At 34.1% G+C, this 25,728-nt stretch overlaps 2 protein-coding genes and 1 pseudogene across 3 annotated transcripts; 2 read left to right on the top strand and 1 right to left on the bottom strand.

Annotated features, from left to right (window-relative positions):
- Positions 1-1,706: 1,706 nt before the first annotated feature.
- On the top strand, positions 1,707-17,380 carry slc2a11b (solute carrier family 2 member 11b). Of its 2 annotated transcripts, none has more exons than XM_073840346.1 (12): positions 1,707-1,838; positions 2,721-2,819; positions 6,700-6,860; positions 6,979-7,103; positions 8,273-8,402; positions 8,534-8,682; positions 10,982-11,169; positions 13,126-13,236; positions 13,790-13,891; positions 15,580-15,655; positions 16,467-16,594; positions 16,761-17,380. In XM_073840346.1, exons 1-12 carry the CDS (start codon positions 1,785-1,787, stop codon positions 16,947-16,949), a joined length of 1,512 nt encoding a protein of 503 aa, XP_073696447.1. In that variant the 5' UTR covers positions 1,707-1,784; the 3' UTR covers positions 16,950-17,380. The 2 variants fall into 2 exon arrangements, with proteins under 2 accessions (XP_073696447.1, XP_073696446.1); XM_073840345.1 differs by lacking the exon at positions 1,707-1,838 and adding an exon at positions 2,122-2,276.
- Positions 17,381-18,513: 1,133 nt separating this feature from the next.
- On the top strand, positions 18,514-20,265 carry LOC141335463 (glutathione S-transferase theta-1-like). Its single transcript, XM_073840937.1, has 5 exons — positions 18,514-18,701; positions 18,909-18,996; positions 19,080-19,230; positions 19,316-19,489; positions 19,608-20,265. The coding sequence occupies exons 1-5, from the start codon at positions 18,578-18,580 to the stop codon at positions 19,752-19,754; spliced, it is 684 nt and encodes a 227-aa protein (XP_073697038.1). The 5' UTR covers positions 18,514-18,577; the 3' UTR covers positions 19,755-20,265.
- Positions 20,266-24,048: 3,783 nt separating this feature from the next.
- On the bottom strand, positions 24,049-25,533 carry LOC141334888 (glutathione S-transferase theta-1-like; annotated as a pseudogene).
- Between the last annotated feature and the right edge of the window lie 195 nt (positions 25,534-25,728).

The raw sequence follows: 25,728 nt of genomic DNA, 5'->3' as shown, positions 1-25,728 counted from the left end.
CAAATGTGTTTAGGGACAAAAAATGTCTGTAAACGTCATACTAAAAAGTAATTATATGCCCTCTTTTTAGCAAGAATAAATAAATAAATAAATAAATAAATAAATAACAAATTAAACTCAAATCACATTGTACATTGTAATAGTATTCATTTACATTTGTAAAGTTACAAAACATATACTGTACATCAATTAATGCATAATAATACTCAAACAGGAATATCTCAATCTTATATCAAAAATAAGTCAAATAACCATTTCACCAGTTATCTTTTTCAACAACAGATATCTCTTCTCAGCTTTTTGCTTTTTGTTACAGAAAAAAAAAAATAAATTAATGCAAATAGTCTAATATTAATTTAAATTAAGCTAAAGATATTATGCTTTGAATGGGAAAAATGTGTTTAGGGACAAAATATCTGTACATGTCATGTTAATTATGTGCCCTCTATTTAATACTACTAACTAACTAACTAACATATAAAATAAAATAAAATAAAATAACTAAAAATATGAATTTTTAGATATTATATGCTATTTTTTCCATATCAGTACCAACAACTTTTCTTAATTCTTAAAATCAAAGTGAAGTGCCTTAAAACTCCTTACTGCAATATATACTGATTAACCCCTTTCAACTAATTTAACTTACTTCAAATTATAATTTGTTTGTATGTGCAGTAGTCATAATAATATTTTTATTATATATACATAATAAACCAAAAATAATTCAGACACCAGATTAAAATTTGATATTTTTTAACTAGTGTTTTTTTTTTTTTTTTACAAGTGGGACACTATGGTTCATTTATGTAAGTGAGGATAGCAAAATAAAGTATACTGTGACATATTATGCCCAAAAATTCTTCATACAGCGAAAAATTGATTCAACACTTTGACCTGACCATGTTTTGTTACATACCTTTTTTATCAAAGTTATCCGAAATTATCAAGATGAATTTGTTCTTGTCATATTTTATTACCATTTTCTAAACTATAGCGAATAAACTGTGATAATGTGAGAAATCTTGAAGGTGTCTGAATAAATTTAGGTTTGACTGCACATATTATATATTATTATGCGTAGTAGTTATTAGTAGTATTTTCCATCTAATACATGCTGCTTAGAACGGTTGTTGCTTTTTTAGACTAATTTCTCTTCTAATATCTGCCCTCTTGTGGTCAATGAAAGCATGGCTACTTTTACTGAACAGTTTATATCTAAACTAGGCCTGTGGTTAGGCATTAGGACAGAATCTGAGTTTGGTGAGACAGAAGGAATTCTGTCTCAAGCATCTTAGATAATCATTTCTTGACTGACACCCTTCACCATGCTTTAGATTTCAAATGCAAAATGTTTCAATAAAACGATGAAGCTGGTATAGAGACTTCTAAACTGGTTGAGTTTTCTATGAATCAGAGAGAGGCTTATGGGCTCTGCAGGTCACTTGACTGAAACAGCAACAATGTGCTCTTTGTGATCAAAGGCCAAACAACACAATGCTTGATATAGTTGAATAAATGTTTCTACTCGCAAAGAACAGTCAACTAGTCAAAAAATCATCACAAGTAACCAAACAGACAACAATCCAACTATAATCTTACATTTACAATTCTGAATTTGCGCCTGAAGTAATTGTAAAGCTGTGGTCAACTGGAGCTTATGATTACACTAATGACTGCATACAGACCTACCTCCCTTCATAGATAATCTTTGCAGTGAGACCTGGAAAGCATGATGGAATAGCTCAGCTCTTTATCACTCTTAACTTCAAATGTTACTCTAAATGAATGAACTTAAAATGAATGGCCCAGAAGAGTCTACAACTTTAAGAAAAAAGGTAAGCCTTCATTTGACTTCGAATTTACGGCGCACAACAAAGTCTCTCCACACGATTATCCACGGGACTGAACGTGGAAAAGCAATTCACATGCATGTGTTAAAAGTCAAAAAATATCCCTACAGAGCTTCTCCGTTGCTCAGAAGGGAATTTCATCCTGAATTAACTCTGAACCCATGCAGTTTTTCAATGCTCATGCTATAAACAAGAGCACGATTGTATTTCTGCTAGTATAACTGTTATGCACCTTATCTAGAGCACTAAGAGCAGTTGTGTCCTAGGATGAGCTCGCATTTTAGAGACAGTCTGAATCTGTGATTTAGAGCAAAAATGTTTAAATATTTTAAACGTGTTTCAAAAATGGACAAAGACAACGAAGAGCTTAAGGAATATCATCCTTTACTTAAAGATTTCAAAGAACCACCTCAACAAATAAAGGTAAAAAAAATATATGAACATTTTTATAAGTTGTTGCTGTTGTTATTATATAAAGGTATGGTTAAAATACAAGAAGTTTTAATTACTTTTTATTATTTTTAAAATATATTTAACGTTTTTAGTTATTATTATTGTTATTATTAAAACATTTATTACTAGTAGGTTATGACTAGCTGTTGACTTTAATATTCATGCTATATTTTCAGTGTCTTGCATATTATATTTATACCAAATTTACTGTATTGTACATTTGCATGTATATTTGTATATTGCATATTTTCACAACTCTTTACTGTTCAGTTACTTCTGGTGTTGCAATACTGCAGGTTTCTTCACTTCATTAGATACTCTATTCTTAGTTACTCTAAATATGAGCTGTTAATGATTAGTTTAAATCAAACTCACTTTTGAAAATGGCTTTTGTACTCTGTCTTCTATCTTTAGGTTCCCAGTAAGTCTCTTCTTCTGGCTGTCTGGGCAGCTGGCATTGGTGGAACGTTTCAGTATGGGTACAATATATCTATCATAAATGCACCTACCAAGGTAAGAAATGTGTGCATTAATGTTTATTCTTATCACTTCACTTAAGCCTGTTTATGTTTTTGTACACTGCATAAAATAAGTGTGATTTTTAACAGTAAAAAACTGTAAAAATGCCACAGTGAAAACCTGTTAATTGGTTAATGTAATTTTACAGTAAAGACTGATAATATGCAGTTTTTGGAAGATTTAACATTTAAGATGGTAAAACCTGAAATGTTGCTGCCATATTTTTTTTTTTGAGGTAAAGCTCTGGCAAACACAGCCATTGGCATTTTACCATAAATGTGACCCTGTACCACAAAACCAGTCATATTTTTTAATAAGACTTATACATCATCTAAATGGTGAATAAATAAATATATAATAATATAATAAACTTTTCATTGATTAGGATAGGACAATATTTGGCCAAGATACAACTATTTGAAAATCTGGAATCTGAGGGTGCAAAACATCAAGTATTGAGAAAATCGCCTTTAAAGTTGTCCAAAGTTGTTAGCAATGCATATTACTAATCAAAAATTAAGTTTTTATATATTTATGGTAGGACAATTACAAAGTATCATCATGGAACATGATTTTAACTTAATAACCTAATGATTTTTGGCAAAGAAAAATCGATAACTTTAATTCTTACAATTTATTTTGCCTAATGCTACAAATATACCCGTGCTACTTATGACTGTTTTTTTTTTTTTTTTTTTTTCAGTGTAGAGCAGACTTTGTGTGATATGCATTAGTCACATGGAGTTCAGTACAGTAGCCATACAGTATGTGTGTGTGATGTATGAGTTATTTTTGTAGTCGCTCATCAGACTAAAAGTCACATGAAATCTGTAGATGTATCATATGGATTTTGGTCCCTGGCACATTTTTGCTAGACTCACAAAAAATAACACAGTATATACTGAATCCAAAACCCACATTTGGGTTTTGTGCACATTTATTTATCTATTTATTTATTTTTGGTAATTGATATCACCACAGATGATTAATCATAATACATGAATCCACCTTATTTTTCAATGTGGAATAAACTTTGCCGTTGTAGGGAAATAACAAGAAGGATAACTAAGTGCAGTAAAACTGTTTGCACTACAAACCAGTGTGTTGATAATTAAGATAATACATTAAAATAATATGGTAAGACACACCTTTTTGCAATATCAAGCAGCAAAACAAGCTGTTTTGTAAAGCTAAAACATCTGGACGCGGATAAGACAGGAAGCCAGACCCATACAATTTACAAATGGCCGTGCTTTCTCTTAAAGGAAAAATAAGGTGGATGCAATTGTTTTGTATTACATTTCTCTGAATGTAACACAAATGTGAAAAGGAGGCATTGTATAATAATAATAATAAAAATAAATAATAATAATAAAAAAAACACTCATTTTGATACATTTCCAGAACAGAAATCTGAATCTTGTTTGATTTTCTCAACATATTAGGGTTTTTATAGACTGGATTTTTTTTTAGCATTCCATGAATCAGAATATACTGTTAGAAGACCATGTTTTTATGAATGAAGTGTAATATAATTCAGGTGAATATTTTATAGACAACCTTCTTTGTAAAATCCATCAAAATAGAAATAAACCTAAAGTTTGATGTATGAAAGTACTACAGTGGAGGCCACTAGTATACACTAGTATTTTACACTGGCAGCTAAAAATGGTTTTAAGTCAGTTATTTCTATCTTTTGCTGTAGTGTGTCAGTACACTGTAAAAAACACACAATTTGTTGAGTCAACTTAAAACAATTTGTTACCCTGCTGCTTTAAAATCTGAAGTTCAGTCAACTCAAGTAAGTTTAGTCAACTTAACATTTCAAGTTGACTAAACTTACTTGAGTTGACTGAACTTCAGATTTTAAGGCAGCAGGGTAACAAATAATTTTAAGTTGACTCAACAAATTGTGTTTTTCTTTTACAGTGTACTGACACACTACAGCAAAAGACTAAGTGTACTAAGTGACAACTTAGATATTTAAGTTGACTTAACAAAAAAATGGTTTATTAAATTTTAAAGCTGGGTAAGTTACAGCTGCCTTAAAATTTAAAGTTAAATCAACTCAAATATCTAAGTTGTCACTTAGTACAACTTAACATTTAAAATTGACTAAACATTTTAGAGTTGACTGAACTTAAAATTTACAGACAGCCAGATAACAAATTCAAAACTCAACTAAGTTAACAAAATCATCCAGTCTGTCTGGAATGACATGAATTAACACAACAAACTGAGACAGTCTAAATCCAGACGAACTGTGGCAACGTCTCCAAGATGCTTTAAGAAGCCTATCTGCAAAGCTACAGTCCTGTTAAAAGCTGTGTAAAATGCTGTAAAATGAGGATGCTGTCAAAAATATTCATAAATAGATTTTCTTTATCAATCAACTTCTACTAACTAAATTAAACCAACATTTGGTGTGGCCATCCTTTGCATTTAAAGCAGCTTTTGCCCTAAGTGCATAGTTTTTCAGGTAGCTTTGCAGGTAGGTTTCTTGAAGCATCTTGGAGATGTTGCCACAGTTCTACTGGATTTAGACTGTCTCAGTTTGTTCTGTTTCTTCATGTCATTCCAGACAGACTAGATCTGATGATATCTCTATGTGGAGCCCTGGCTGTTTTCAGACCCAAAAATCTCACTGGATTATTACAATTAATGGCAAAATGAATGTTTGTAAATGTAAACTGATATTTCCTACTGACACACTACAGCAAAATATAGAAATAACTGACTTAAAACTGTTTTTAGCTGCTGAAAATACTAGTGTTCTAATACTTTTGGCCACCACTGTAAGTGAAGACTTCTGATTTAGTGTATGAGAAAAAAACATTTTTAAGAAAACAACCTTTAAAGATATAATTAAAATCTACAGATGCAAATAGATGAAGTGTAATAAAATAAACACTAAGGCCTGATTTCACAGGTTTAAGCTGTAGTTCTTGGTGTGCATCTTGAGACAAAACAATGGCACTAACATATTTTAAGATATGTGCAGGTTTCATTCAGTTAAAACAGTTAACATATGCATTTTAGTCTGGGACTAGGCTTAAGCCTTGTCTGTGAAACCGTGGGTATATGTGTATTTTGGATGTTGTCTTTCCACTAGTCAACATTATGCATGCAAAATGGGCCAAAATCTCCAAACTAACCAGTGCATAAAAAACAAAGTTGTGGCTGTAGTCTCTTGCTTTAATTGTTAACCACATTTCACAATGTTCATACTTTATCTTAGATTAGTAACTCACTAACTAAGAAGTGTTTTATTCTACGGAACATGAAAGTAGATATTTTTTCTCAGTGCTTTATTGTTGTTAAAGGTTGTATCAGCGATTTCTAGCCTAAAACATAAAGTGTCAATTTCAGCTGAGCTTTCTTCACGATCCGCTCGCTGCCTGCCCCATAAATTGTCTGTGAAAAAAACGCGTCTCTCTGGTCAGCCTAGGGTCCGAGATATGCCAAAAAAAACAATCGGCACTACCAACCTTTCCACAGATAAACAAACCGTGTTCCAACCAATCAGCGTCAGGGGTTTGGTGTTGTGGACTTTCCTACTGGTGCAGGAATGTGAGGGAGGCGGAGCGAAAGTCCACAACACCAAACCCCTGACGCTGATTGGTTGGAACACTGTTTGTTTATGTGTGGAAAGGTTGGTAGTGCCGATTGTTTTTTTTGGCATATCTCGGACCCTAGGCTGACCAGAGAGACGCGGTTTTTTCACAGACAATTTATGGGACAGGCAGCGAGCGGATCGTGATGAAAGGTCAGCTGAAATTGACACTTTATGTTTCAGGCTAGAAATCGCTGATACAACCTTTAATGTTACTATTATCCAAGTCAAAGCTCTTTTTACTTGTGTGTTTCCTCTCAGGCTGTGCAGAACTTCATTAATCAGACATGGACTGAACGCTACAACACTGAAATCTCTGCTCAGGTGCTCACACTCCTCTGGTCCACCATAGTGTCCATATTCACTCTTGGTGGACTTGTAGGAGCGACTGTGGGTGGGACTCTGGCCATTAAATTTGGAAGGTGAATTGAAGTCAAAAACACTGTACAGAACATATTTGAAGGATGTGACCAAATGTGCAAGACTGGGGGGATCAAATGTTGAGATGCCCCATTGAGATGAACTTTTTTTTTTTTTTAGGAAAGGGACACTATTGTTCAACAACACCTTTGCTCTGTTGGCTGCTCTCTTCATGGGCTTGAGTTATCCTACCAGCACTTTTGAGCTTTTAATCATCGGACGCTTCCTGACGGGAGTAAATGCAGGTATCCTAAGGTTTTGAGCAAATTATATACTATTATTATATACTATTGTTCAACATTTTGAATGTTTTTTTCCCACAAGAATGCCTTAAAGTGATCAAAAGAGATGATAAAGACTATTACATTGTTCGGTTTCAAATAAATGCTGTTCTTTTGAGCTTTCTACTCACTCCAGGAAACCTGAAAAAAACATATTGTGATTTCCATTAAAAACTTTCTTCAGCATTATAAAAGAGCAGCAAATCAGCATATTAGAGTGATTTCTGAAGGATCATGTGACACTGAAGACTGGAGTACTGATGATGAAAATTCAGCTTCTTTCAAAAACATAAAAAAAATTACCAACCCAAAACTTTTGAATGATGTTTTTTTGTTTTGTTTGTTTTTGTATACAAAAAAACAAATATTAGACATACATTTTTAGCATCATAACAACAGTCACATGATCATTCAGAAATCTTTCTAATAATATGATTTGCTGCTCGAAATACATTTATTATTGTTATGTTGAAAACAGACGAGTAGAATTGATCTGAAATAGAAATCTTTTCTAACATTATAAATGTCTTTATTATCACTTTTAAAGCATCCTTGCTAAATAAAAGTAAATAAAAGTATTAATTTCTTTCTATTCATCAAAGGTTTTCGGAAAAAATGTATTTGACTGTTTTAAATATTGATAATAATAGAAATTCTTGAACAGCAAATCAGCATATTAGAAAGATTTCTGAAAGATCATGTGACGCTGAAGACTGGAGTAATGATGCTAAAAATTTTGTTTTGATCACAGGAATAAATTACATTTTAAAATATATTGAAATAGAAAGCAGATATTTTAAATAGTAAAAATATTTCACAATATTACTGCTTTTGCTGTATTTTGGATTAATAAATACTGGCTTTAAAAAAAAAATAAAAAAATAATAATAATAAAACATTTAATAAAACCAAAAACTTTTGACTGGTAGTAAATGCAAAGTAGTTTCATGGTAGCCACTGCATTTTTGATTTTCTGTAATGGGTAGAATTTCTTGGTGCCTTTATCTTAAATTGCATGTGCTTTTTTATGTATCTGCTAAATGACTAAACATAAATGAGCCTTTTGAATTAATTAAGTTCCGTTATGAGCATTTGTTTGTGATCACAGACTGACATCTTATTTGAAATGACAGGTATCGCAATATGTGTGCAGCCTCTGTATATTGGTGAGATTGCACCTAGAGCTCTGCGTGGTGCTATGGCAATGGGAACTTCAATTTTCATCACCGGAGGGATCCTAACAGGACAAGTGATTGGCCTCAAGTAAGAACAAAGGCAGTACGAATAAAAAATATGAGGAAGGTCAAAACAAAAATAGATTACTCTTACTGCACCTGCGGATAATTTAAAAAATCTCAGTAAAATGTATGTGTGTATGTGTTTTTGTGTGTCAGTGAGTTGTTAGGTAAGGAAGAGTACTGGCCTATCCTTTTGTCCACCATCTGTATTCCAGCCGTAATCCAGCTGTTGGCTCTGCCCTGGTTCCCCGAGAGCCCTCGCTACCTGCTCATCGACCGTGGAGATGATGTCGCCTGCAAAAAGGGTACAGAATGGTTTAAGAACTATATTTGGTTGTCCTGAATTTTATTTGTCCTCGATTGTCTCTCTGCTGTCCTTTAAATTATTATTATAAGTTTTTTTAGAATCAGTTAATGGATTGCAGAGGTCAGTTAAAATACACTTTCGTTCAAACATTAGTAAGATTTTAGTATAATGAGATTAAGATTTATACTCTTTAAAAAATGCTGGGTTAAATACAACCCAGCACTGGGTGAAATATGGACAAACTCAGCGACCCAGAGTTGTTTGAACCAAACGGTTGGGTTAAATGTTTAACCTGGACCACAAAACCAGTCATAAGGGTCAATTTATGCCATCTGAAAGCTGAATAAATAAGCTTTTCATTGATGTATGGTTTATTGGGATAGGACAATATTTGGCTGATATTCAACAATTTGAAAATCTGGGATCTGAGGGTGCAAACATTTTTTTTTTTTAAATGTTGAGGAAATCTCTTTTAAAGTTGTCCAAATGAAGTTCTTAGCAAATCATACTAATGATACTAATCAAAAATTAAGTTTTGATATATTTACAGTATGGCATTTACTAAATATCTTTAGGGAACATGATCTTTACTTAATATCCTAATGATTTGGGGATAAAAAAAAAACTGATCATTTTGACCCATGCAATGTATTTTTGGCTATTGCTACAAATATACCCGTGCTACTTAGGACAGGTTTTGTGGTCCAGGGTCACATATGACTGGCTTAAAATGAACACAAAATAGGTTGTAAATTAAAAATCAGATGCATAATTACTAGAGGCATCAGCAAAGGTGAACATTTATTAATAAGCAATTAAAAAAAGAATATTATTTAATTATTATTTATTATTATTATAACTTATTACTAAATGTTAATTTATTGAACGTATTAATAAATGTTAATTCCTAAACCATTTGGGGTTCATTTTAAGCAAGAAATATAGCTATTGTTAAAAATAATTAAAAATAGTAATATAAAGCCATAGTTGAGTTAAAACTACCCAAAAGGGTCAAAACAACCCAAATTGTTGGTTTGTCCATATTTCACCCAGCATTTTTTAATGTAAGATTTTTTGGACTCATATGCTAACCCAGGCTCAATTGAATTAATTAAAAAAAAAATACTATTGTGAAATATTATTACAATGTAAAATAACGGTTGTATATTTGAAAATATTTTAAATTGTAATTTAATCCTGTGATGCAAAGCTGAATTTACAGCATCTTCAGAAACTTAAAAAAATAAATAAAATATTTTAAATGCATAATTAATATTTTTGTGAAACACGATAGTAACAAACAACATGTATTTAAAATGAAAATCTTTTGTAACACTATAAATGTCCTTATTGTCCCTTTTGATCTATTTAATGCGTCTTAAAAAAATTAGAATTGAAATATCAACTGTAAATATGAAATGTATGCACATGTTACTACAAACTACAAACCAAAATGCTTCATGTGATAATTTAGAAATGTGATCCTGGACCACAAAACCAGTCTTAAGTTGCACGGGTATATTTGTAGCAATAGCCAAAAATACATTGTATGGATCAAAATTGTTCTTTTATGGCAAAAATCATTAGGAAATTAAGTAAAGATCATGTCCCATTAACATATTTTGTAAATTTCCTACCGTAAATATATCAAAACTTAATTTTTGATTAGTAATATGCATTGGTAAGAACTTCATTTGGACAACATTCATTTGGCGATTTTCTAAAATTTTCCACCCTCAGATTTCAGATTTTCAAATAGTTGTATCTTTCAAATATTGTATATATATATATATATATATATATATATATATATATATATATATATATATATATACTTAGTTTAAAAAAAATTACCCTTATGACTGATTTTGTGGTCCAGGGTCACAGATACTGCTAGGTAAGACTGAATGGTATAAATAATAAATAAATGGATAAAGATAAACTAATCAACAACCCAGGTAAACAAACCACGTTAAAGATGACTAGGCAAAAAAAGATCATTGTATCCTGCTTGTTTTTAGCAGTTTCTCTGGCAAGTCTAAGGTCACGAGTCACATTCAAACTCATGATTCCATTTAAAGAAAGATGGTGTTGTCATCTCAGCTGCATACAACCACAAAATCAAACTGTTTAAAGACTGAAGCGTAAAATCTCATTGAAATGATCACACTTGAACGGATGATGTGAGCGCTCTGTGGGAGCTAAATCCAACCGATGAGCCGTAACCAAGAACAGAAGCGAGGAGAAGAGAATCTTGTGAGTAACGGAATTTTATGCCCTTTGCCACTTTCTTTCAGCTCTAATGTGGTTCCATGGCTCGGATAAATACCACGGAGAAAAGGAGGACATGGAGAGAGAGAGGGTCAGTGCCCTTGGCATTAAACCCAAAAAGCCCTGGGAGCTTTTCACAGACACTAGTCTTCGCTGGCAGCTCCTGACCCTCTTCGTGATCCACACGTCCCAGCAGCTCAACGGCATCAATGCGGTGTGTATCTCACTCAGACACCCAGAAACAATGACAATTCACATTAGAGGCTTGAAATATAAAAAGATTAGTCTTGACTGCTGATGTGTGCACTAATAAAACAAAAAATCCACTCTCACTCCAAAACGGCATGTGATCGGCCTGCTGTGGATTAAACCCTGATCTTTTCTCAGAGCAAATGAGGGGAAAAAATATATAATCATTCAGATTTTAGCTTTGAGGCTGTGACATTTACTTGAGCTCCTGTAATGGGCATGAAAGTGATTTTGCACGCACTTAAAAGCTTTTATGGAGTGTCATGTGAACCTCGTACAGTAGGCACAAACATTATTTACACACTTAGAGTCTGTACAAAAAGTAAGTATTTGAATGTCATTGAATTAGAAACAACATCAAACCAATAAATAGCACTTACATTTCTGAAAAAAATGAAAAGAATTTGTTATTAGATGAAATTTGATGATATTTAGCCTGCAATCGTCTCCACCGTACAATTACAAACTGTTCTCTACCAGAATTTCTTGTGGCTGATATACTCACGTAATATTAAAATATATTATGCATATAATATATTGTCCTTTGTTCTTCATAGCTAGTCTGGAAACGTTTACCTTTCTCTATGATGTAACTTTATCCTCCATAGCGTTTTACTTCAATGTTTACCAACGTCATCAATGTTGCCCATTTGTATGCTCTAAAAGAAACCGTAACTGTCCTGAAAAATGTACAGATTTATATGGAAACCCATTTCTTCCACAAGTCATAGTTGCGAAATAAAAAAGTCAAAATGATGACTTACGAAGACGAAACTATGACTTACTGAAGTGATTACGAGATAAAAAGTTGAAATTATGACTTTTTATCTCATAATTTCTGACTTTTGAAGCCACAATTTCGACTTTTTATCTTGTGATTATGACTTGTTATAATTTCGACTTTTAAAGTCATAATTTCGATTTTCGTCTTTATAAGTGTTAATTTGGACTTTTTTTATCTCAAGATTATGACTTTTTAAAGTCATAATTACAACTTTTAGAGTCATAATTTCGAAATTATTTAAAAGTTCTTATTACGAGATTAAAAAAGTCAAAATTAGGACTTTAAAAGTCATAATTATGAGATAAATTGAAATTATGACTTTAAAATAATTTAAAACTTATAATAATTTTGACTTTATATGTCATAATTACAACTTTAAATTCATAATTTCGACTTTTGAAGTCATAATTTTGACTTTATAAGTTATAATTTCAACTTTTTAAAAGCTTGTAATTATGACTTAAAGTCATAATTTTAACTTTATAAGTCATAGTTTTACTTTTTTTCATAATTATGACTTTTAAAGTCATAATTTCAACGTTTTATCTCATAATTATGACTTTTAAAGTAATTTTGACTTAATAATAATTTTGACTTTTTATCTCATAATTAATAATTAATTTCAACTTTTTAAGGCATTCATTTTTTTCTTACCTTTGCGAAAATGGGCTTCACCAGATTTGAATAGGTATTAGTGTGAAAACTGACCAACAGAAAACTGCTTCATCTGAAAAGTGATTTTGTGGGTTTTGCTTCATCTCTCTCTCTCTCTTTTTTGTTTTTAAATCAGAAATTGCACAGAAATTTTGCTAATGTGCAGTTTGCAAATATGACCGCACCTTAGAAAACAATAGAAAAACTTTTAAAGCATTGTGTTTGCCATTGTTTTCGCTAAAAAGTGTCATGTAATTCTAACCCCCAAATTATTATTATTTTTTTGTCATTTTATATCTGTAGCCTATACTGTATATATTGTTTGGTTTGACATGGTAAACTACAGTTTTGCAAAGAGAACCATTCAGTCCAGTGGTGGAAAAGAGTCTTTTTGTTAAGTTTTATTGTCACTGTGCAACTGTTAAACAAATTTCAGATCTAATGTACACTCATGCCAATATATGTGTGTTTGTCTCCCATTAGATTTATTTCTATGCAGACTACGTGTTCAACCAGGCTGGGATTCCAGCTGCCAAGATTCCATATGCTACAGTGGGAACTGGAGCTTGTGAGTGCATCACTGCACTGACGTGTGTGAGTCTGAAATCTGTCATTATATCTGCGCAAATTCGTTTATCTCATGCATGACACACAGTGCAGAAATAGAGCAAATACTATAACGCACAGCTTTAATTGGTGGGCTTTTGATACTGTAGATTATGGGCAGATTTGTTATAAAATTGTTTGGCTAATGCCTGTTGATCCAGAATCATGCCCCACTTGGCTAAATCACATAAAATGACCTAAATCACACCTTGAACCAGATTTCGAAAGGCGTTTTTGGTCACATCAGGTCTCTTTATTTCTATAGCACTTTATACAATACACATTGCTTCAAAGCAGCTTCATAGTAATAAACAGGAAAATAATACCAGACAAGTTCAAATTCTTCAAAGTTCTAAAATGACAATTGTGTCATTGTTCAGCTCCAATCTTCAGGTTCAGTTTCCTTCAAATAACCGCATTAATTTAATCAATTATGAAATTGATTAATTTCAGCTGTAAGCAGCTCAAGAGAAGACAGTAATGTGATTAATCTGCTTGACACAGTTCACAGTTGATTTAAACTGAAGTGTGTGTGTTTTAGGGTCTTCTGATCGAATCTTTGGGAAGAAGAGCTCTGATTATTGGAGGATACTCTCTCATGAGCGTGTGCTGTGTCTGTTTCACCATCGCCCTCACTTTTCAGGTCTGATGACTTAATACCTGCTGTTTTTTTCTCAATATATTATTGTATGTTGCTACAATAAACTATTAGAGTCTTATGGGTTTACAGTGAGGGAAAAAATAATTTGATCCCCTGCTGATTGTGTACATTTCCCTACTGACAAAGAAATGATACGTCTATAAATTTAATGGTAGGTTTATTTGAACAGTGAGAGACAGAATAACAAAAAAAAAAAAAAAAAAAAAAAAACAGAAAAATGCATTTCAAAAATATAAATTGATTTGCATTTTAATGAGTGAAATAAGTACTTGACCACTTTACATAAATGACTTGGTACTTGGTGGCAAAACCCTTGTCGAGGTCAGATGTTGCTTGTAGTTTGCCACCAGTTTTGCACACATTTCAGGAGGGATTTTGTCCAACACCTCTGTCCAGGTCATTAAGGTTTTGAGGCTGACGTTTGGCAACTCGAACCTTCAGCTCCCTCCAAAGATTTTCTATGGGATTAAGGTCTGGAGACTGGCTAGACCACTCCAGGACCTTCTTGAGCCAGTCCTTTGTTGCCTTGGCCATGTGTTTTGGGTCATTGTAATGCTGGAATACCTATCCAGGACCCATTTTCAATGCCCTGGCTGTGGGAAGGAGGTTCTCACCCAAGATTTGACGGTACATGGTCCAGTCCATCGTCCCTTTGATGCAATGTAATTGTCCTGTCCTCTTTAGCAGAAAAACACCCCCAAAGCATAATGTTTCCACCTCCATGTTTGACAGTGGGGATGGTGTTCTTAGGGTCATAGGCAGCATTCCTCCTCCTCCAAACACAGTGAGTTGAGTTGATGCCAAAGTGTTCAATTTTGGTCTCATCTGACCAACACTTTCACCCATTCTCCTCTGAATCATTCAGATGTTCATTGGCAAACTTCAGACGTGCCTGCACATGTGCTTTCTTGAGCAGGGGGACCTTGCGAGCGCTGCAGGGCATAGTGTGTTACCAATTGTTTTCTTGGTGACTATGGTCCCAGCTGCCTTGAGATCATTGACAAGATCCTCCCGTGTTGTTCTGGGCTGATTCCTTATTGTTCTCATGATCACTGAAACTCCACGAGGTGAGATCTTGCATGGAGCCCCAGACCGAGGGAGATTAACAGTTATTTTGTGTTTCTTCCATTTGTGAATAATCGCACCAACTGTTGTCACCTTCTCACCAAACTGCTTGGGGATGGTCTTGTAGCCAATTCCAGCCTTGTGTAGGTCTACAATCTTGTCCCTGACATCCTTGGACAGCTCTTTGGTCTTGGCCATGGTGGAGAGTTTGGAATCTGATTGATTGATTGCTCCTGTGGACAGGTATCTTTTATATAGGTAACAAACAGCGATTAGGAGCACTCCCTTTAAGAGACTGCTCCTAATCTCAGCTTGTTACCTGTATAAAAGACACCTACAAGCCAGAAATCTTGCTGATTGATAGGGGATAAAATACCTATTTCATTCAATCAATTTATAACTTTTTTGAAATGCATTTTTCTAGAGTCTCTCACTGTTCAAATACAGTAAACCTACCCTTAAAATTATTGACTGATAATTTAATTTTCAGTTATTTTTTTCCCTCACTGTATGTTGAAAAATGGCATAAGCTTTATTATCCTAATTTTCAAACATTTGAATGGATGCAGATTTATTGACATTTGTTTGATGTGTCTCCCTCACAGGAGTCCAGTCCTTGGGTTCCCTACCTTAGTATGGTCTGTGTTTTTGCCTTCATTCTCAGTTTTGGCCTGGGACCAGGTGAATGAATAAATAAAAAAGAAAGAAAGAAGGAAAATTAGGCATATACTTTATGAACGTTATAGTTCACCCATAAATGAAAATTTGTTGAAAATTTACTTACCCTCAGGCCAGCCAAGATGAGATTGTTTCTTCATCTAAACAGATTTGGATAGATTTAGCATTACATTAACATCACCAATGAATCCTTTGGAGTGAATGGGTGCTGTCAGAATGAGAGTCCAAACAGCTGATAAAAACATCACAATAACCCACAAGTAATCCACACCCCAGTCCATCAATTAACATCTTGTGAAGTAAAAAGCTGAATGTTTGTAAGAAACAAATCCATCATTAAGGCATTTTAACTGTTGCTTCCACCTAAAATATGATCCCTCCATAAAATTGCTTTCTCTAAGAGTCATCTCATCGCAATCAAGAGAGAGATATGCACAGATCAAGTACTTGATCAAAACAAAGAAGTCCAAAACTGCTATAAATAAATATTTTAGTGGATTTTGATGGGAGAGAACAACAGGGGAAGGACTTTTTCCACGTGTGAAAGCTTTGTTATGGATTATAGAGCCATGTGGATTATTTTTGGATTATTGTGATGTTTTATCAGCGGTTGGAATCTTATTCTGACGGCACCCATTCACTGCAGAGGATCCATTGGTAAGCAAGTGATGTAATGCTAAATTCTTTCAAATCTGTTCTTTCAAATCTACTTTTTGGATGCCCTGAGGGTTTCACTAAATTCATAACCACACCTGTATTAAGTTTGGCACACACACAAGTTTGTTCAGTGATATCAATGTGCTTTGTGCTGTAGGTGGTGTGACAAACATTTTAACAACAGAGCTGTTTACCCAAACCGATCGGACTGCTGCGTACATGATTGGTGGCTCTATTAACTGGATATCTTTCTTCTTCATCGGCATGGTCTTTCCATTTATTGTGGTATACATGAACACCTTTTTTCCCTTCTATTAAGATAGTTTTTATTGAATATTATCTACCATGCAGATTCTGTAAAAAACAACTTTTTTACAAAAAATGATTTGTTGATTACTTGAAAATTAAATGTTTTGTTTTTAACAAGCTTTTCTTTCTCAATCTCTCTCAGAATGGACTAAAGCAGTACTGCTTCCTTGTTTTCCTTGTTGTTTGTTGCTTGGTGGCCACTTACATCTTCTTTGTGGTCCCTGAGACCAAGAACAAGACCTTTCTTGAGATTCAGAGCGAGTTTCAGTCTAGAAAGAAGTTCATTGCTGCCAACGGTTCTGAGGGCCCTCTACTGTCCACACCGATGTAAAACACACCATACATTTACAAAGCACTGTATTTTAAAGGGCTTTATAATGTCTGCGTACTTATATATCAATGTGCCAAAATACCTGGAAATGTAAAACCAGAAAATATCTATATAAAATAACTCATTTGTGACACTACATCATGTGCCTTCAAAATGAATACTGCCTTTTACAAAAGGAAAGTCACATGATGGGAGGGACTTTGGATGAGTTTTATACAAATGAATATGGTTTGAACTATACTGTGCTGAAATACTACAAAGTACTATTAATAATTAGTGTACTTGTTTTTTTTTTTTTTATAATTACTTTTTATGTCTAATTGTAAAATGATCCATAGTATGATCTTAAGCAAGAAACATGTCATGAAATCACTAAATCATGCTTGAATTTATTTTGATGTCAACTACAGTTTTGGGAATAAAGGAAATGTTTGCACGACACACTTGTTTGTATCTTTCACAGACAGGTATTTTTATTCTTAACATTCCTAAAGTTTGCAGATACTTTACAAGCACCAAAAACAAAGCGTGAATAAAATTCACTTCATTTTTAAATTCAACAAACAGTTTGTGAAAATCTTTCACAGGTCTTTTGTTCTTAACACCCTTAACATATTTTAAAGGTTTTCTCATTTATTTTTTTATTAAATAACGATTTTTTTTTATGTATTATTATTATTTTTTTTATTAATGCTTGAACAACAATTACATAACAAAAGTGTATACATAGAAAAATAGAAAAATAAAAATTTATTGTATACATCTATATAAAACCAATAAATAAATAAAAAATAAACAAACAAAAAAAATCATGAAAAGCCTTTCTAAATCACAATAACTTAAATGTACCAGATAAGAGCACAGTTTTACAGCTTTTTTGTACTCTCCTTAATGTTTTTTATATAATTATCTAATTCCTTAAATACCACCAAATTTACAACGATGAATATTAAATTTAACAAGATTGATAATATAATTTTCCAACTTATTATTTTAATTCAAAAAGCCAAATATTACGTTCATTATGACATAACGTTACCGTTCATGTCGTTCTTTGTCATTTATATAGACTATGTAGAAACCTCCCACCATAACTTGACAATGCCAGAAAATAAGAGGTAAAGTTTCTGTGTGTACTGATCATAATAAACAATTTATATCGACATCTTCCATAAATCTGGTTAAAAATGTTTTAAGTTCCACGGTGCCATTATTCAGACGTGAATTATTACGCAGTGCCGTACGTACAACGCATTGTCACATGGTATATGTTGTTTTTCTCAACGCTGATGCGGATCGACCAATCGCTATCGTTTATAATTACTTGCTATTTTTTCAAATACATCATCATGCAGAGTTTACAGAAGCGCAATACCTATTGTTTTTCACTCATAAAATCATTGAAATTAATATATTTAAAATAGTATACTATTTAGTGTTCACATATGTCTCAAATACGATAACCGTTTTTTGATTTTAATGCGTTTTAGCGTTTGTGCATGAGCCACTATCCGCTCTCAAACAGGAAGACACCTTTGTGTCGTTTTCCCTAAGCAACTTGTCATTGGACTATTGACCAGTGACGCTCAAGCTGTCTAAAGGGGAACACACTTGTCGTACAGTTGACTATGGCTGGCAGACAGGCAGTGAAAGCGTATTTGGATCTCCTGTCGCAGCCATGCAGAGCTCTACTAATATTTCTGAAACACAACAAAATACCTCACACGGTGGAACTCGTTGCGTTACGAAAAGGTGAGCAACTTTGTTGTACAGTGGAGTTAGTGAGTGCAATGTGCATTTCAAGTCCAGATGGCTTGAATCCAAGCCTGTACAAAGGTTATCCTGCAGATGTACATAACCCTTCTATATTTATTTTAGAACTTTGCATGATTTGTATTATTTTGAAGTCATTCCACAATAACCTTCACACCTTAAATACCCTTAAACTTGATTTTCTAGGGCAGCATAAAACACCTGAGTTCACCAAACTCAACCCAATGCAAAAAGTGCCAGTGTTGGACGACAATGGATTCGTCCTTACTGAGAGGTGTGGACCTTTGGAATTTAAATAGTATTTTTAATATGTGCTATTTGTGTTGTTTCTATTATTAACCATCCTTTGTGAAACAGTGATGCCATATTGAAATATCTGGCGACAACCTACAATGTCCCTGATCACTGGTACCCCAAACTACCAGAGAAGAGAGCCCGAGTGGATGAGTACGCAGCTTGGCATCATGTGAACACGCGTTTGCACGCTTCCACAATCTTCCTGCAAGAGGTACGGTTTGATACTCTTTACTAGTTGACATGACATCTTAAACAGCGATGTAAGTCTTCATCTGATATTATTTCGAGTTGTACAGGTTATATTTCCAATGATGGGACAGCAGAAAAATCCTGCAAAGTTTGAAAAGGCACTGAGAGACCTGGATGGCACGCTGGACATGCTGGAAAACATGTTTCTGAAGAGACAGGCTTTCCTGTGCGGTGATGACATTTCATTGGCTGACCTGTTAGCGGTTTGTGAGCTCATGCAGGTAAGGACTGAAGATGTTTGCATTGAGGAATATAAAATTCAATATTCATGCACAATTGTGCATGTAAAAACAAATGGAGGCTTGAGTCTACATGAGTACATTTGATTGTCTCTTTTAGCCCATGTGCAGCGGGAGGGACATTTTGAAGGACAGACCCAAACTGCTGAGCTGGAGGAGCCGAGTCCAGTCAGCGCTCTCAGACTCCTTTGATGAAGCTCACTCTGTCGTCTATCAAATGAGGCAGAAGTTCTCAGCTAAACTGTGAAAAATCAATTAATTCTATAAGATTTTATGTCATATATAAACATTTAATATTACTAACATGGCATAATCTGTCAAGGATGAATCTGTCTAATATGGATATGCAGTTTTCTCAAAATCATGTTTGATTAATGCATGATTTCAAAGAGTCATATATCCGTATATATGCATATTTATGAGAGGCATACGTTTAGTGAAATATTTGTACCCGTGTTGCAACCATGTTTGTCTACAAGTCTGTGAACATCAAGAACCAGGTTTGCTCCTGAATGATAATTTTCTTTCTTATACTTGTGCCTTACATTTCTGTGATAAAAATGTCTAATTAAAACCGTTTCAGTTCATCTTAATTTTGCAATAATGACACAAACATACTTCTAAAAATGTAAAAATCTATAATTAAAAGCAAATACTTGAAATCATTTTTCCACAGAGGCATTGTAAGACCTTGAGTTCTCTAAGAAAATAAGAAACAAAATATTTTTTGACATATTAATAAAAATTGATTGACTGATTTAGCGTTTTCATTTTCTTTTTTTTAACAAAGTGGCATAGATTTTTAATGCGTAAAATGATTGATTCGAAGTCAGACTGGTGGGGTTAAAAATTATTATACAATTTATTCATATTCTTCAGATAAAATTCATATATTTCAGAAGGGCAATGTAGAACACAATCCAAACGATAGTCATAAATGAAAGATTAACACAATTAAGAGTCCATAAATCCAATAATCAGGAGTAAACATTAGTTTCAATGTTATATTAATAAGCCAATTCAAATCTGTTCAATAATAGTATACTTCTTTAAGAAGATATACAAATGCAGAAATTATAAGAAATATTGCAATAATAATATTTACTCAAAGTTGAGAATTCCATAAAAGCCAAATTGCAATGAATAAAGTCAAATTTAGTTAAATAGTCTATTAATATTATCAAATCTGAGAAAAATAAGTCTAATAGAAAATTAAACCGTTTCAGGTGCACCCAGAAGAAAGTTGAGATCGGAGTAAAGGAGGGTGAGAAGTCTGAAGTCTCCGATCTGTCCAGAATAAAATTGCAAGACTTTTTATACCCTAAAACCAGACAACTCAGGAAGTCTGAATGTCAAAGTCAGTTGAAAATACATCAATACATCATCTCGTGAATAAACTCGTGATTAGTAATTATAAACTTGGTTGAGTGGACGTGCAGTTTCATTTCTCATTTTTAGTTTAATTTATATCTTTGAGACATTGAGACGTGTTAATGTTAATCTAATTGTCCATCTAGACTGTCTTCATTAAGTACCAAGAATAACCGTTTTGTGGAACTGTGCTTCGGACATCACACACATACATAGATGATGAAAAAATACAGATGAAACATATACTTCGACGGATGAACATTGAATACATATTCTAAAAAGATTAATAATGATTTATAATAATAATTCATAAGACATATTCATAATACAGTTAATAATGCATAATCCTACATATGAATATGTAAATTCTTGTTAATTTCATAAAGTCAACACATCAATTTTTAATACATGAAAATAGTTATTTGTATTTCTCAGAATTTCAAGATTCTAGTTACAATAGATTAGAGGACAATGGATTTGTTCATGCCGAGAGGTAAGATTAGTTTAGTTTGAGAATATATGAAAGTCAGGAAATATAACACTGAGCCTGCAAGAGATAACAATCTAGCAATTTAAATATATCCCAATTTTCTGTTTAAATAAGAAATATGTAAACAGAAGAAATTTGCATTCAAGCCATTTCATGGGATCTATGAACTTGAAAAATGTATAATTGGGGCATCTTTGCTTACGGTTTCCAACATACTGATTTAGGACACACTAATTCTCATTTCACTTATTATACATTATTTAGCATGACAAGTATGTAAAATGAGACGTGGAATGTAACCAATGCAGACCTGAATAGCACTGTTAGCATCTAAAATTATGTAATTTTACACAAGATGATGAAGAAACTACTGTTGTAAATCCTGTTGTAAATCCCATATTATCAGACATGGACTATGAAAACTAGCCTAGAATCTAGACGCGCCCCTAGCGGCAGCAAATTACATTTGCTTCTAAGGTCAGTCTAGTTACTCTCAATTCACTTAAATTTCCGAAAAATCCAAGATGTACCGGGCCAATCACGAGTCGGTGGGCGGGCTTAACATGATGACGTCTGACCTGCGACCATAAGTTCAGTCAGACATGAATTCCTGGTTCCGTGAATTAAGCGTGGAAAACTGAACAGTATTTATATATTTTTTTACTTTTGATACACAGCCACGTCCATGTGTCCTGAGCAGGAGCTCGTTACATCTGAACGCGCTGTGGTGTAGAATACGCAAACACCGGAAGCGATCTGTGGCGTGTATACGACACTCATTGTTTACACAGCACAAGAGATTGTGGATATAGCGGCTATTCAAAATGGTAATTACTTGCGCTTGTCCTGGTTGTTCAAACCCATTTAAAGCTGAAAAAGATTACGTTTGCTTGCGCAAACTCATCCTGGACTTTTTTTTTTTTTTTTTTACATATTTCCCCTTTCGGTGTTTGCGTATACTACATCAAAGCGCGTTCACATGTGACGAGTCGAATCATAGATATGCTAAACTCGTGCTCATGACAGATGGACGTGGGTGTGTATCAAAGTTAAAAAGAAAATTATATAAATACTGTTCATTTTCTTGCAAAAACCGATCGTTTCGTGTCTTAGGACATCAATGTATCGTCACGAGCCGCAGGGTGTAATTTGGATTTGTCTGTGCATGTTTTTGTTTACTTTTAAAGGTTTAGTGCCCATCTATGTCTATTATTTAGCTGACAGACTGCACAGTGCACTGATTTTTGTTAAAAATCTTCGTCGCTCTGACTACGTCACCTGACCGACTAAGTCTCTGATTGGTTGTAGCGCTATCCTATTGCGTGGCGAGGAGTTTGAAAGACAACGGTTTATCCCACCCCTCCGGTTGAGCCCTGTCTATGGAGAGTGCCCAGACCCTACATTTATGTGGGTCTGGCTTGCCAGGCTATATGAAAACATGACTGCAAATAGAATATTTCTGATGGTACAAGAGCACAAAGTCCAAGACCACAGACACATAAACTGAAAATCAGTTTAATTAGCGTCAAAGACTGACATGGAAGAGAAGAAATTGTTGAATAAAGTTATCTTTGTGCACAAAAAGTATTATCATAGTGTAACGGTCTGGGTGTCTGTCCCTTTAAGGCTCGGGTTTTTTTCGGGGAATTTCCCTTGCACGGCGCTCAAGTGTATATGCGTGAGAATCCTCCTCCTAATCGTTCTTTTGTTGTTTCTTCCTTTTTAATAATAACCCTTTTTGTTAATGGTAACCGGCTTCGTGTGGTTTTTAATGCACAGTAGGTTTACAATAGCTTCATAACATTAAGGTTGAACCACTGATGTCACATGGACTATTTTAACAATGTCCTCCTTACTACTTTTCTGGGCCTTGAATGTGGTAGTTGTGTTGCTGTCTATGCAGGGTCAGAAAGCTCTCGGATTTCATCAAAAATATCTTAAATTGTGACTTACATGTTTGGAAAGACATGAGTGTGAGTAATTAATGACAGAATTTTCATTTTGGGTGAATTATACCTTCAATTTATTACCAATACAAATCTGGTGCTTAATCAAAATGTCTTCTGTGGAATTATAAAGGAGAACATACACCCTCAAGAGTTTCTTCTAATCAAACAGGCTGAACATTTGATTGATGCTGAAATGGATGAATTGTTTAAGAAAAGCATTCCAAACATTCGTTTTGGCTAAAATGTTCATTTCTATGCACCATTAACAGACACTATATTGAAAGCCCTCATTTATCTTTATATTGTGTATTATATCTAATATTTTAAATCACTCCAGTCATTGAAAGTTAAACCCACAACAACAGAGTCTGTGTTTTATTTACTGTGTTTAATATTTAGGAAAATTCTTACAATGTCTAACACGGTTTTAGTTTTCTATATACATATTTGTACAATTGTGTGTGTCAGTATCATGTTTTTACATTTTCTACATTTTGAGGATTTCTAACTTAGTTAATCGTAAACCATTAGGCCTACATTTATTCAAAATGTCTTAAAAGGCCAAAAAATGTAGCCCCCAAAACATGATATGCATACATTAAGACGTACGTACAACATTTTAAGTAAACTAAGCATGTCTGACTTCATGTCAGACAGATTCATCATTGATCCTGTAAGGCAAACTGCAGAAACACTTCCATGTTAATTGTGAATAGTCATGAAAAATATCTCTACAGAGTGGTTTGATTTGAACAGGGAGACAGTTTAGCTGTAAACTTCTTCCTTATATTATAAACAACAAAGTGAGCTTCATCAAAGGAATCCGAGAGCGCCGACTGAACTCGACTGCTCCAGCACAGGAGTTTGGATCTGTCCTTCAAAATGTCCCTCCCGCCACACAGAGGCTAGAAGAGACAATCAAGAGACATCAAAGAGGTTCATGTGTCTCTTTATGTTTTTACGTGCATTCGCAATTGTGGATGAACATTGCATTTTGTCCTAATGAATGATGCATAAAGGCCTATAAATGGAATCAACTTTACAGCATGTTTAGAAGATCCAAGTTCTCACCTGCATGAGCTCACAAACTGCCAACAGGTCAGCCAATGAGATGTCATCCCCGCACAAGAAGGCCTGGTTCTTCAGAAACACGTTTTCCAGCTTGTCTAATGTGCCATCCAGGTCTGCCAGCGCCTTTTCAAGCTTCTCTGGATTTGTCGGCTGTCCCGTGCGTGGCAGTAGAACCTGTACAGGAATACAAAACCTATGGAGTCTGTCTGTCAAAATTAAACAGGTAAATGAAGTTTACAACAGTTTTAGATGAAGAATAACATCACTGCTTGAAATGTCACATCAACAACAGGCTTAAAAATAAAGGTTCTTAAGTGGCATTGATGATTCCATGAAGAACCTTGGACATCCATGGAACCTTTCAATAGTTTTATAGTGGAAAAATGTACTTCAAAATGGTTCTTTTAAGAATTATTCACTAAAAGGTTCTTTGGGGAACCAAAAATGGTTCTTCTACAGCATCACTGCAAAAACACCTCTTTGGAGCCACATGTCAAAGCCTACCTCATGTAAGAAGATGGAGGAAATATGTGTGCGTGTGTTGACGTGATTCCAGGCCATGTACTCATCCACTCGGCTCTCTTTTCTGGCAGTTTGGGGTACCAGTGATTAGGGACATTATAGGCTGTCACCAGATACTTCAATATGGCATCACTGTAACACAAAACCAAAGCTTAGAAGAATATCACATCCCAATATAAGGTTTGACCTGTTTTTCTAGCTACTCTCTCCTTACCTCTCAGTGAGTACAAATCCATTGTCCTCCAACACTGCCAGTTTTTGCATGGGGTTGAGTTTGGTGAACTCTGGTGATTTTTGCTGCCCTAGAGGTTCGAGTTCAAGAACATTAAAGTTTTGAAGGTTAAAGTTTAACAAATGCATTTTGAATTCATAAAGAGTTGACAATAAATACAAAAAGACTATATTCAGCATAACTTTTGAATTCAAATAATCTCTATGTGCATTTAAAACAGCTCTAACAGTCTCCACTGAACAACACACTCACAACAATGTTGCTCACCTTTTCGTATAGCAATGTTTTCCACTATATGTGGTATTTTGTTGACTTTGAGGAATATAAGTACAGCCCTGCAGGCCTGAGACACGAGATCTAAGTACACTTTCACTGTCTGTCTGCCAGCCATAGTCAACTGAAGTGCGAGTCCTTCTGTGGAAACAAGTATTCTTTCTTGGGATGTGTCAATCGCTTCGCCCTTTAATAGGGGATGGGCCGAGGTGTGGTTGTGACGTGACTTGCTTGATACAGGACCAGGGTGTCCCATTTGTCACATGCTTGACCAAATCACGGGATGTCCCAGTTGTTTCTAATTCATGGTACA

The sequence above is a fragment of the Garra rufa genome, chromosome 5 (genome assembly GCF_049309525.1).
Source record: "Garra rufa chromosome 5, GarRuf1.0, whole genome shotgun sequence".
Taxonomy (NCBI): domain Eukaryota; kingdom Metazoa; phylum Chordata; class Actinopteri; order Cypriniformes; family Cyprinidae; genus Garra; species Garra rufa.
This window is presented reverse-complemented; position numbering and strand designations above follow the sequence as displayed.

Bases quoted from the DNA above. Each gene is read 5' to 3' on its own strand.
- slc2a11b (XM_073840345.1), top strand. From the start codon at position 2,169: ATGTTTAAATATTTTAAACGTGTTTCAAAAATGGACAAAGACAACGAA. The intron at 2,820-6,699 runs GTAAGAAATGTG...GTTTCCTCTCAG, and splicing joins TCATAAATGCACCTACCAAG to GCTGTGCAGAACTTCATTAA. The intron at 11,170-13,125 runs GTGTGTATCTCA...GTCTCCCATTAG, and splicing joins AGCTCAACGGCATCAATGCG to ATTTATTTCTATGCAGACTA.
- LOC141335463 (XM_073840937.1), top strand. From the start codon at position 18,578: ATGGCTGGCAGACAGGCAGTGAAAGCGTATTTGGATCTCCTGTCGCAG. The intron at 18,997-19,079 runs GTGTGGACCTTT...TTTGTGAAACAG, and splicing joins GGATTCGTCCTTACTGAGAG to TGATGCCATATTGAAATATC. The intron at 19,231-19,315 runs GTACGGTTTGAT...CGAGTTGTACAG, and splicing joins CCACAATCTTCCTGCAAGAG to GTTATATTTCCAATGATGGG.